A 13,297-nucleotide genomic window follows, 5' to 3' on the forward strand; every position below is an offset into this window, starting at 1 on the left:
TAACCTCTGAGCCATCTCTCCAGCCCCCCATTTTCTAAAGTGTTATTGCTGATAGTAAATGTTATTAGTATATAGTGCAAATTTCCAAATATTTGTGCCTTGCCCATAATTTCACCCTCTATTAGCGGGGAAACCCAAGGAGGATAGGACTTCATTGTCGACATTCCTCATTCAACTTCGTGCGCCGTTGGTTGTGTAGGAATAGTGGGCAAGTAGCTTGAGTTTGAGGGTGCAGGTTTGTTATATTCTGCTACATGTATCATAAAGTGATGGCATTTCTTAACTTAGCAGCTAGCTATACATTTTTACTTTCTGGTACAGCTAGTTTATGTGTTTTAATTATATATTAGAGGAGAGAGGCAATGAGAATGGAATTTAGTGTCTTAAAAATTGCCAGCCACCTGGCGTTGGTGGCGCATGCCTTTAATCCCAGCACTTGGGAGGCAGAGGCAGGAGGATCTCTGTGAGTTCGAGGCCAGTCTGGTCTACAGAGCGAGTGCCAGGACAGGCTCCAAAGCTACACAGAGAAACCCTGTCTCAAAAAACAAAACAAAAAAACAAAAATTGCCATCCATGTCACAAACTATTGTTTCATGTCTTCATGTAGTTGTGTGGGTTAGATGGAATCTATATTACACCTTTCAGGCCTTGTGTTTGACAGATTTACACACTAACGAGTCTTGAATCATCTTCAACCTACAGATCATCTGGTCTATTAAACACTAATTATGGCTAAAAACTCTGGGACTTTAACCATCATCCACAGTATCACACCTGTGGGAAAGCTTTCTTTCCTTTATTAAGGACCTTTGCTAATTAATGCTAAGATTCGTGATAATAAGCTTGAACAGACTTCAGAAGTAAGTTATCTTAAAACATTTTGCAGGTTGGTGACAATGACAAAATGTAGCCTTCTGGTAAAGCTAAATTCATGTTCAGCATTGCACTTATCACTAATCTTAGTTTTAGGCTGTGAAGTCACTCTAAAACCTAATGGTTATTTAAGAAATTAAAATACGCATTGCATTTCTTATCTTACATATCGGGAAATTATTTTGGAAACTATAGCATCGTTTTTTCTATTGTCAAATATGGAAAGCAATTTGCTATTTCAGGGTTAGCGAGCGTTGTAAGTGCGATTGCCTTGCTTCCTTGCGAATGTAGGTTTGCTATCTTTAAAGTATTAATTGGTCTGTTATTTTTATTTTAAATGATTAATCCATTTTAAAAAATTAAACTCTTAGGTGACAACCCTGGTCAACACCAACAGTAAAGGACCCTCTAATAAAAAGAGGGGTCGTTCTAAGAAGGCCCATGTTTTGGCTGCATCTGTTGAACAAGCAACTGAGAATTTCTTGGAAAAGGGGGATAAAATTGCAAAAGAGAGTCAGTTTCTCAAGGAGGAGCTTGTGGCTGCTGTAGAAGATGTTCGAAAACAAGGTAGGTCAATAATTGCTTTTCATATGAAGAGAGGTGTTCCTAGAAATTTAGTAAAATTTAAAAATCATAATTACAGGGGCTGGAGAGATGGCTCAGGTTAAGAGCACTGGCTGCTCTTCCAGAGGTCCTGAGTTCAATTCCCAGCACCCACATGGTGGCTCACAACCATCCGTAACAATATCTGGTGACCCCTTTTGGCCTGCAGGCAGAACACTGTATACAGAATAAATAAATCTTAAAACAGAACAAAAACCAAAACCAAAAAGAAAGTACATTTACTTATATCAGTACGCGTGCCTGTGTTTGTACTTACCACGTAAGTGGAAGTCAGAGGACAGCTTGTGGGAGTCAGTTTTTTTAAAACTGTATGTGTTGAACTCAGGTTATCAGTCTTGGCAGCACCTGCCTTTACTGGCCCTAACTGGGTTTTTTTCTAATGAGTCATTCACCAGGGGAAAGTTGACTGCTCTGCTGTATGAACAATCTGGAAGTTCTGTAGCGGGGAGGTGAAATCTACTGCCAGTAGCCATCAGCATACTTTTTGCCTAGTATATGAATAAACTACGATGGAAACACATATCCATTTATATTCATTATTCAGATGACAGTACTGCCAACTAACCCCAAAGGATCATACATGTTCCTTTGAAGCTGCCATTGGTTTTTGAATGACTTACTAGTCATCATAATAAATTATGAATTCCTTTCTCTAGTGATCCTAAGCCCTGATGTAGCTTGTTTTACTAGTATATTAAATAAATGCTTACCTCAGGAAACACCTTATTGATATCTATGGGAACACTTGGTTCCTAAAGGTAGTTTAAGATGTGTTTGCTTTGTATCAGTGTTGACTACTTTTGATTACTTAGGGGCTTCTAGTTATTTATTTGTTTGTTTGTTTATTTTGGTAAAGGGCCAGGTAGCATTTTAGTTTACTGGCCGTAGAATCTCTGCTGAAACTATTCAGCCCTACAGTTGAGTTGGGACAGCAGCTATTGGGAATATGTGCACAAATGCACAAGGTGTGTTCTAATAACACTTAGAAAAGCAGAAGGTATGCTGTTTTGATATACAAATACAGTTTGCTAATTCCTAATCTAAGATTTCCCTACACTGTTAAAAAAAAATGCAAGTTTGTAGCTGGAGAGATGGCTCAGGGATTAAGAGCACCGACCTCTCTTCCAGAGGTTCTGAGTTCAATTCCCAGCAACCACATGGTGGCTCACAACCATCTGTAATGAGATCTGGTGCCCTCTTCTGACCTGCAGGGATACATACATACAGAACACTGTGCACATAATAAACAAACAAACAAACAAACAAATGATAAACAACAGTCCTGGGAAACAAATAAAAAATAAATCTTTTTAAAAAATATAAGCTTGCTATAAAGAAGTGTTTGTTTATTTGTAATACTTTTGAGTTCCAAGACAGACCTTGTGTAAGGGGTTTGTGTGTGCCCTGTGCTTTCTTTTCTGTGCAACCATAATTAATGAATGCATATAGTTTTGTAGCATAATTTTCCTTTTGTATTGGTCCTTTATGTGAATAACATGTATGAAAATCTGGATACCTTAAGACACCACCATAATGTTGTCAGTGTGTCAGAAACATCCACATTCATAAAGCACAGGTTTCCTTCAGGGTAATAAAATGACCAGGTGAGTCTCCTGTCGAAAATGGGAGCCGGTTGTCAAGTTCAGGTCTAATCTCCATGGCCTCAAGTTACGCTATGACGACAGTCTCCTTCAGCTAGGCGCTCTGCGTTCCGCAGGCTGAAGCACATCGCCACATCTCCTAAGTGTCCTTTCTTCCATGAGGTCAGCATTAGTTTTCAGGGTCTTTTCCTAGTTCTTATCATAGTGATGGTTAAATGGGTTGCCTGCCTCTTCCCAGCTTATTTTGTAGCCTTGGTGGTCTTTCTCTGTGGTACCTGACGTGGACCTGGTTTGTGATAGGTATGTGTTTTAGGATAATTAATTATTTCCTAAAGAGTATACAGTGTGAGCCTGTATTTCCTTCCTCAAAATTTAAGTGTGCTTTACTTCCCATTGACTGACAAATGCGAATGCTTTCATGTAGGTGGGGAATCGTAAGGGGCCGATACTCTTAGTGCTTTTAGTGTTTTCACAGGGTCAAGCAGCCCATTACTCGCAAAGACACCCTTTACTCATCGTAAGTCACTGAAGTCTTGTGCACACAGTAGGTTCTTTTCTATTTTTAAAGATGGGGGTCTTGCTGCCTAGCTCAGGCTTGCCTGGGACACTGGATCATTTTGCCCCAGTTTCCCAAATTATCGTAAGTGTGTGCCATCATGCCTGGTCCCATGCATATGTGTTGCAGCAGTTCATACAGAGGAGGGTTGCCTCTGGTTATCTGAAGTGTTTTGTGAGTCCTTGAATAATAATAATTCTGACTAGAAAAAGAAAGCACATAGCTGTCTAAGGGACATTCAACAAACAGATGAGATGATTTAAATTAGAAAAGTCGCACTGGGGTGGCCTACACCTTTAATCCTAGCACTTGGCAGGCAGAGGCGGGTGGATCTCTGTGATTTTTAAGGCCAGGCTGGTCTACATACGAGCCAGAAAAACCTTGCCCTTTTCGTGTGTGTGTGTGTGTGTGTGTGTGTGTGTGTGTGTGTGTGTGTGTGAGAGAGAGAGAGAGAGAGAGAGAGAGAGAGAGAGAGAGAGAGAGAGAGAGAGAGAGAACACGAACGAGAATGAAGGTGTGTGCACAAGGGCCTGGGTTTGATCTCAGAAAACGTCCTTCCCCTAATTGGTCTAGGAAATTATTGTTTCCTGTGGTTGTTTTGGTTTTGTTCTGTTTTCAGGCCCAGGCTGGCTTTGAATTTACCTTCCAGCCTCTCCAGTAGCTGAAGTTAAGGGCGTGCTCTTGGCCTAGGCACTATTTTTGAGAGTGGCTTGGAGTGCCAGGTGCGGAAGGGAAGGACTTTTAGGGAATGATGTAGAATCACAGGGTTCTATTGTTGGGACAGGCTTACAGCTTCCCGTATGCCCCAGTGATTGATAGCAGGGCTCTCACCCCCTCGGGAAGCAGGTCTTTCCAGTATTGGTTTGTGTTTATTTCTAAAACCTTCTTAAAAAATTTAAACTGGAATGCTTTTTTTGTCTGTTTTTTTTTTTTTTTTTTTGAGACAGGGTTTCTCTGTGGCTTTGGAGGCTGTTCTGGAACTCACCCTGTAGACCAGGCTGGCCTCAAACTCACAGAGATCCACCTGCCTCTGCCTCCCGAGTGCTGGGATTAAAGGCGTGCGCCACCAACGCCTGGCTTTGTTTTTTGTTTTTTTGTTTTTTTCGAGACAGGGCTTCTCTGTATTGTTTTGGAGACTGTCCTGGAACTAGCTCTGTAGACCAGGCTGCCCTGGAACTCACAGAGATCAGCCTGTCTCTGCCTCCCAAGTGCTGGGATTAATGGAATGTTTCTTTATTTTTAAGAAGTTCTACCATCTGGGCAACATAAAATGTAAGGAAAAGTAGTGGTTCATGGGAGATTAGTCTTTGAGCTTTGTATAGGAAGGTTAAGAGGTTGAGAGAGAGGAGATAGTCTGGAGGCTGTGTCTGGACACCATCGTCATTGCTGTGTGGTAGGGGGAATGGAGGAAGAGATGCAAAGGAGTAAGCTGTCTTGCAGGGTAACTCTTGTGCAAATAACTGTTCTTTTAATAGATAAAAATTAAGGACTTGGTACATGAACTACTGTGTAATTTATTTTCTTGTAACGGGAATCATTTTAGGAACATGTTGAGGCAATGGGGGGTGCTAAGAACTGAGGCAAATTATTTAAAGTTAGAAGTATTTGTTCCAGGGACTTGGGATGTGGCTCAGTTGCTAGTGCTTGCTTAGTATGCCTGAGACCCTGGGTTTGATCTCAGCGTCACATAAAACGAGGCAGAAGTGTGGCATTCCCTTGTAAGCTCAGTACTCAGTAGGTGGAGGCAGGAAGTTCTAGGCCATCCTTAGCTACATAGTGAATTCAAAGCCTGATTGGGATACATCCTGGGATACACGATACTGTCTCTGAACCAGAGGGTGGGGGAGGTGGGTGGTAGGGAGCACAGACATGGGGAACAACCCTTGTCTCAGCAAAGAGCTGTTTGAATTCAGCTGTGCTAATTTTTAGTTAACATTGCTTGACAATATTTGGTCCAGTAATTTAGTTACACTAACAACAGTCAATTGGTTACATTATTTTAACTTTTTATTTTGAAACAATTATACATTAGCTGGTGATTGTAGAGGTAGTGGAGAGGTCCAGTGGTACCTTCATCCATTTTTCTTGTTTATATCTTTAGGAACTATGTATAATAGTATGACTTCAGAATCAGGACACTTTCCTTTTTGTTACAGCTGTAGATTTTATATAACTAGTGCTCAGTCAAGATACAAGGAACCAGTTCATTTTCTCAAAGATCCAATCTTCTTCTTGCTATTCATTCATGTACCTCTTGTCCTTTTTCCTGAATCACTTTGTAATTCTGTCCTTTTTAAGGTTGCTACATTCATCTTTTGAGATTGGGTTTTTTCTCCACTGAGAACAGAGTGTCTGATCTTGAAGACCATCAATATAGGTGTACATAATGATTGTTTAAACTTTTAATTGCTACTCCATGGCATGGTTATAACTTGTTCATGGGAAAGTAGAGATTTCTTTATCCTCTTAACAGTAATTTTCCCTTTTGTTCATAAGGATTTTATTTTTAGTTATGCACATATGTGTATGTATCTGTATGTATGGATGTATGTATGTGGGTATAGGTGCACTTGAAGGTCAGACGAGGATATTGAATTCTCTGGAGCTGGAATCACAGACCGTTTTGAGCTGCCTCATATGAGTGCTGGTAACCAAAATTGGATCATCTGCTAGAGAAAGCTGCAGTCTTAACTGTTGAATCATTTCTCCAGCCTTTTAACACCCCCCCCCCCGACAATAAAACTTTAATTTTGATTAAGTCTATTGTATTGGCTTCCCACACAATTATGGATCTAAATTCTTCCACTAAGTCTTATCTCATGAAGATTTTCCTGTTTTTTTTTAAATTCTCATCCATCCATCCATCCTCTCATCCCTCCTCCCATCCATCTTCCCCTCCCTCTCATCTTTGAGGGTGTCGAGACAGGGTCTCTCTCTGTAGCTCTTGCTGTCTTGGAACTTACTATGTAGACCAGACTGACTTTGAACTCAGGGATTTCCCCTGCTGGGATCAAAATCATGTGCCACTGCACCCAGCTATTTTTATATTTTTAGATTATGTATTTAAGTCTGAATTGTTTTGGTGTTTTGGGTTCTTTTTTTTTCTTTCTTTTTATCAGGTATAGTGTTTAGGCCAACCTCTCCCTCTGCTTTTGCCTGTGGGGGGATCCCGTTGCACCAGTATTGTTTGTTGGATATGTGGCCTCAGTTGAATTAATTTTGCACATTTGTTAAGAATCTATTGATTGTATTTGTGTGGAATCAAACCTGGGTTCTGTGTTTCCTTCCATTGATCTTTGAGTTTATTTTCCTTCCACCAATTGCACATAGCCTTGGCTCAATGTCTGTCTGTCTGTCTGTCTGTCTGTCTGTCTGTCTGTCTGTCTGTCTGTCTGTCTCTCATTGCATAAAAATGGTTTATATGTATGGGTCTTCCCCTGCATGTATCTGTATACCACACACATGCCTGGTCCTTGTGAAGGCTAGGAAAGGGTGTTATAGCCACTGGACAAATTCTAGATGGTGTGAGCCAATGTGTAGGTGCTGGGAATTGAACCTGGGTCCTCCGGAAGAGCCGCCAGTGTTCTAAACCACCGAGCCATCTTCAACCTGGGGCAGAAAAATTTGTAAAGATAAAATGTAATATGATACAACAAAACACATAAGTTCGATATACAGCTTAGTGAACTAGCTTGGTAACCATTTAGAAAGCTTTCTGAAGGGTCATAGTTTCTAGGATTTTTTTTTTTTCTTTTGATACAGGGTTTCTCTGTTTAATCTTGGTTGTCCTGGAGCTCACTCTGTTGAACTCACAGAGATCCCACCTTCCTCTGCCTCCTGAGTGCTTGGATTAATTAAAGGCATGCACCACCACCGCCTAGCTAAAGGATTGTTTTTGTAAATCTTTTCCTAGATGAGTTTTATCTACAGTTTGGTCATGATCATATAACCTTAGCAACTATGTGCTATAGAAATTCAGCTCAGACCTGTTTGAGCTAGGAGGAAATTTGAACTTTTGCACAGTCAGGATTCCTAGGAGTATCTCTTGAGTTTAGTTATTGGTCAAAGGTCCAGGGTCTTGAGACCATAGGATTCTCTTAACTTCCAGTTTTGGTAATTTGTTTTGATATGTGATGTGTACATGTACTAGTCAAGATGCCCACACCTAGTCATCTTAGGTCATCAGCAGAAAAATCTTTTCTTCCTCAGTATATATACGTGGCCCAGCTTGACTCATGCTCATTCTGGAATAGGTTTTCTGTTGGCAGAGGACAGTGAAACAAATCTGGATACATCTTTACCTCCCCACACCCCCAAAGACACTGGGGGAGAGTTCTCTAGAGGATCACATATACGCTATAAAGTGGTGTTGTGTAGGAAAAATACGTTGGTCTTGGTAAGTGCTAGGATAGTCCCATTAGATTTTTTTCTTTTGTAAGTTTAAAATGTTTCCTTAAAAGAAAATTGCTCTGGGGCTGGAGGGATAACTTAGTGGTTAAGAACATTTGCTGCTCTTCCAAAGAACCCACATTTGTTTCATAGAATCCATACTGAGCATCTCATACTTGTGTGTAACAGCACCCTGTTCTGACCTCTATGGGATTGTACACTTGTGACATATATACACATAAATGATAAAAATTAAATTTAAAAGCTGGGGTGTAGCTCTGTGGTTAAGTGCTTACTTAGCATGACAGGGGTGTTGAGTTTGCTCTCCAGCAGCAGAGCAGGGGGGAAATTGCAGTATTTTGGGGTGCGTGTGAGTGCTCCTAAGGCAGGGCTGGCTCTCTGTAAAACGTTCTCTTTTGTTGAAACCTTTGCTTTTCTTATTAACTGCAATTCTGTTAGGGGTGTGTGTGTGTGTGTGTTTGTGTGTGTGTGTGTGAGAGAGAGAGACAGAGAGAGACAGAGAGACTGCACTTTGTTAGGTGTGTGTGTGTGGAGAGAGAGAGAGACAGAGACAGAGACAGAGAGACAGAGACAGAGAGACTGCAATTTGTTAGGTGTGTGTGTGTGTGTGTGTGTGTGTGAGGGAGGGAGGGAGGGAGAGAGGGAGGGAGGGAGGGAGAGAGGGAGGGAGGGAGGGAGAGCGAGCGAGTGGTGGGGGTGGAGAACAGAGGACAACTTTCAGGAGCCAATTCTCCTTCCAGGTGGAGTCAGAAATTGAACTCAAATTATCAGGTTTGTTCTGCAAAGCACTTTTAGTTTTGAGTCTGGGACTAGGCTGGCCCTTAAATTCCCCTTGTGTGTGGAGTTGACCTTGAATTCCTGAACCATTTCCCCTGGCACCACATAGCTTAGCTGATCATGACTTTGTGACTATTATATACGTCTCTGTATGTACTGTTGTTCTCCTGGTGAGTATCAGGAAAACGTCTTGGTAACTTAATTCACCCTCTTCTCCAGTATCAAAGAAACAGTAGTGTGAACCTTAATCTCCTCCAAATGGCCAGATGGTGAAGCAGAGTAGTAAGTAGTGTTTTCCAGGAAATCTAAGGAGAATGTGATAATATTTGGCTTGCAGTGTCCCTCAGCCCCTCATGTCTATTTGTGTCTGGTGACTGTTTTAAGATTTTGGGGGGAATTTCTTAAGTTTTGGCGTTTTGGTCAGTATTCTATTTTAGATAAGCTTTGCTTGTTTAAAGTCATGCGTTGAAGAGATAAGATTTCAGTTTATTGGAAGCAACCAAAATTGTTCCCTTCTGAAGTATCAATCTTTACCTGAAACCCTCCTACCCCTCCCTCCCTCCCTCCCTCCCTCCCTCCCTCCCTCCCTCCCTCCCTCCCTCCCTCCCTCCCTCCCTCCCTCCCTCCCTCCCTCCCTCCCTCCCTCCCTCCCTCCCTCTCTTCCTCCCCCTTTCCTTTTCTCTCTCTCTCCCCCTCTCCTTCCCTCTGAGACAGGATTTTGTTAGCTCAGGCCGTCTTTGAACTCGCTATGTATCTGGCCCTGGCTCTGACTTCTTGATTCTCTTCCACTGTCTCCTGCCCTGTGAGATAACAGGCATGTACCACTATTCTAGTCTGTTGAGCCCCTTTTATGTAAAACATGACTGGTAAGTTTCAGAGCAAGAAATTTTGTCTGTTAAAGCTCATGACTTTGTAAACGTAGTTGATTTGTGACCTTCTCTAATGACTTAGTTATCTCCAGCTACTTTTAAGTAGATGTCAGGAACACAATTTTATAATCATGTAAAACTGGATGAATAATGAAAGTTTCCTCTAAAAAATTGATATTAATTGAAACATTGTCTTAGCCATTATGTAGTAAGATGGGGAGCATGGGGGGCTTTCCTTTTACAGTTTGAATAATTTGTGTGTAGGGAGTGTGTGGCTTTGTTTTGCTTTGAGAGTGTATTCGTGTGTTTATGTGTGTTTGATGGTACATATGTCTGTGTGTGCACATGGGTGTACAAAGCCCAAGGCTGACATTGGGTGTGTATTTGTGTGTCTGTGTGTGCACATGGGTGTGGAAAGCCTAAGGCTGACATTGGGCGTGTATTTGTGTGTCTGTGTGTGCACATGGGTGTGGAAAGCCCAAGGCTGATGTTGGGTGTATATTTGTGTGTGCACATGGGTGTGGAAAGCCCAAGGCTGATGTTGGGTGTATATTTGTGTGTGCACATGGGTGTGGAAAGCCTAAGGCTGACATTGGGCGTGTATTTGTGTGTCTGGGTGTGCAAAGCCCAAGGCTGATGTTGGGTGTACATTTGTGTGCGCGTGCACATGGGTGTGCAAAGCCCAAGGCTGACATTGGGTGTGTATTTGTGTGTCTGTGTGTGCATATGGGTGTGCAAAGCCCAATGTTGACATTGGGTGTGTGTTTGTGTGTCTGTGTGTGCACACGGGTGTGCAAAGCCCAAGGCTGACGTTGGGTGTGTGTTTGTGTGTCTGTGTGCACACGGGTGTGCAAAGCCCAAGGCTGACATTGGGTGTGTGTTTGTGTGTCTGTGCGTGCACATGGGTGTGCAAAGCCCAAGGCTGACATTGGGTGTGTATTTGTGTGTCTGTGTGTGCATATGGGTGTGCAAAGCCCAATGTTGACATTGGGTGTGTGTTTGTGTGTCTGTGTGTGCACACGGGTGTGCAAAGCCCAAGGCTGACGTTGGGTGTGTGTTTGTGTGTCTGTGTGCACACGGGTGTGCAAAGCCCAAGGCTGACATTGGGTGTGTGTTTGTGTGTCTGTGCGTGCACATGGGTGTGGAAAGCCCAAGGCTGACGTTGGGTGTGTATTTGTGTGTCTCTGTGTGCAAATGGGTGTGCAAAGCCCAAGGCTGACGTTGGGTGTGTGTTTGTGTGTCTGTGTGTGCACATGGGTGTGCAAAGCCCAAGGCTGATGTCGGGTGTGTATTTGAGTGTGTGTCTGTGTGTGCACATGGGTGTGCAAAGCCCAAGGCTGATGTTGGGTGTATATTTGTGTGTGTGTGCACATGGGTGTGCAAAGCCCAAGGCTGACGTTGAATGTACATTTGTGTGTCTGTGTGTGCACATGGGTGTGGAAAGCCCAAGGCTGACGTCGGGTGTGTGTTTGTGTGTCTGTGTGTGCACATGGGTGTGGAAAGCCCAAGGCTGACGTTGGGTGTGTATTTGTGTGTCTGTGCGTGCACATGGGTGTGGAAAGCCCAAGGCTGACGTTGGGTGTGTATTTGAGTGTGTGTCTGTGTGCACATGGGTGTGGAAAGCCCAAGGCTGACGTTGGGTGTGTATTTGTGTGTCTGTGTGTGCACATGGTTGTGGAAAGCCCAAGGCTGACGTCGGGTGTGTATTTGAGTGTGTGTCTGTGTGCACATGGGTGTGGAAAGCCCAAGGCTGACGTTGGGTGTGTATTTGTCTGTGTGTGCACATGGGTGTGCAAAGCCCAAGGCTGACATTGGGTGTGTGTTTGTGTGTCTGTGTGTGCACATGGGTGTGCAAAGCCCAAGGCTGACGTTGGGTGTCTTGTCTGATTGCTTTCCAGCTAAGGCAGAGTCTCTTCCTGACTCCACAGTTTGCCGATCCAACTAGCGCAACAAGCCAGTCTCCTGGGGATTCCCTGTCTCTGCTGAGGCTTGTGGGTTCTGGGTATCTGCTTCATCCTTCATGCTTGTGAGGTGCTGAGCACTTCACTCAATGAGCCATTTTCCTAGTCCCTGGTTGTTTGTTTTTTAATAATCTTGGCAAGGCAACTTTAAGTGATGTATTTCATTCCTGACAAACGAGATACTGAACACAATCTGCTTGTTTCTTGAGGTGTATTCCTTTTTTTCTTCTGGCGGCTGACTAAAGCCATTTTTGAAGGAAGTGAAAATTGGGCCTGTGTCCAATGTAGCTGTTGATAGCTTCCGACCAATGTCACTCACATCTGTGTACACAGCCTGGATAGTACATGATTGACACATGTGACCAGGACAACTTAACCGCCAGTGACCGCTTTGAACAGGGTTTGCCAGGTACACAGGAGGTGCCATGAAATCTGAGTTGGCTGAATTCATGCTGTATAGACAAAACAGCTGTGAAGAGAAGTGGTGTGAGCGTCAGGCGTGGGAGCTGGACTCCATCTTACTTACACAAGGTCTTTCACAGGAAGCACTTAACAACCTTTTACCTCGTATGCTGAGTGTGAGTTTCCAGATTTGTTAAGGATGCTTTTGGATGAAAACATTCAGCATTTGGACCAAGATGAACATTGGGTCAGGTTATGTTTTAAGATTGGTGTAGTGTGGCCGGGCGGTGGTGGCACACACCTTTAATCCCAGCACTCGGGAGGCAGAGGCAGGCGGATCTCTGTGAGTTCGAGGCCAGGCTGGACCGACAGCCTCAAAAACAATACAGAGAAACCCTGTCTCGAAAAACCAAAAAAAAAAAAAAAAAGACTGGTGTAATGACTTTCTTCATGAGGTTCAGTAAGTCAGCTGATTTTTCTCAGTCTTGATTTGTGACTTGTTGTTCATCTTTTTCTTCCCTGCTTGGGTAAAATTGTCCAATTTTCTCTTTCCTTTGTGTCTGTCTTTGTTTGACCCTTTATGTCTGAATCTGTTGGAAGCACATCCATTCCGTTTCCTACCCTTCATGTGTTCCTGAGGCTTATGATTAAGTAAAAAAAAACAAACAAACCCAAAAACTTCATAATTAACTGTCATGCCTCCAGTCCCGTCACTTAATTTTTCTCTTGCTCTTCATTTTAGTTGAAAGCAAAATTAAATTCTGGGGAATTATTAATTGGTTGTCACCTGGAAGCTTTATGTCTTAAGCTGTCTGTCTGTCTGTCTGTCTCTAGGGTTGAGGCTCTACTCTTTGGCTTGAGAAGTGTCAAGGATGCTGTCTGCTTCTGGATCAGGGCCCTTGTGTGAGCATATGCTGCCCTGCAGAGACTCAAGAGCCAATGCAGCCAGCTTGTAAGCGCGGAAAGAAGAGTGAAGTCATTAAATTCTAATGTTTCCTACCATTTTGAAACTGTTCCTCTTCTTAAGATGTCTTGTTAAACTCACAAGAAATAACACCCACTGAGATAATGCTTTTAAGTTGCAGCAGGTGATATTGCTGTCTTAACACATCTGTACAGTGTAGCAGAGGAAGTTATCCTAGTGTTGTTTTGTTTTTAAAAATGCTTTTCTTTCTTAACTCTTATTCTGTGTATACATGCATGCACATTTGTGTGCTGTGTCGT

The 13,297-nt window shown here is 42.8% G+C and overlaps 1 protein-coding gene across 1 annotated transcript in view; it reads left to right on the forward strand.

Annotated features, from left to right (window-relative positions):
* Window positions 1-13,297, forward strand: part of Ctnna1 (catenin alpha 1) — a 115,626-nt gene that overhangs the window by 24,983 nt on the left and 77,346 nt on the right. Inside the window, exon 3 of the mRNA XM_005065284.4 lies at window positions 1,245-1,440. Coding sequence (XP_005065341.1) covers window positions 1,245-1,440 — 196 coding nt within the window. The remainder of the gene's footprint in view (window positions 1-1,244; window positions 1,441-13,297) is intronic.

This window comes from Mesocricetus auratus, unplaced genomic scaffold, assembly GCF_017639785.1.
Source record: "Mesocricetus auratus isolate SY011 unplaced genomic scaffold, BCM_Maur_2.0 Super-Scaffold_100015, whole genome shotgun sequence".
NCBI classification, from domain to species: domain Eukaryota; kingdom Metazoa; phylum Chordata; class Mammalia; order Rodentia; family Cricetidae; genus Mesocricetus; species Mesocricetus auratus.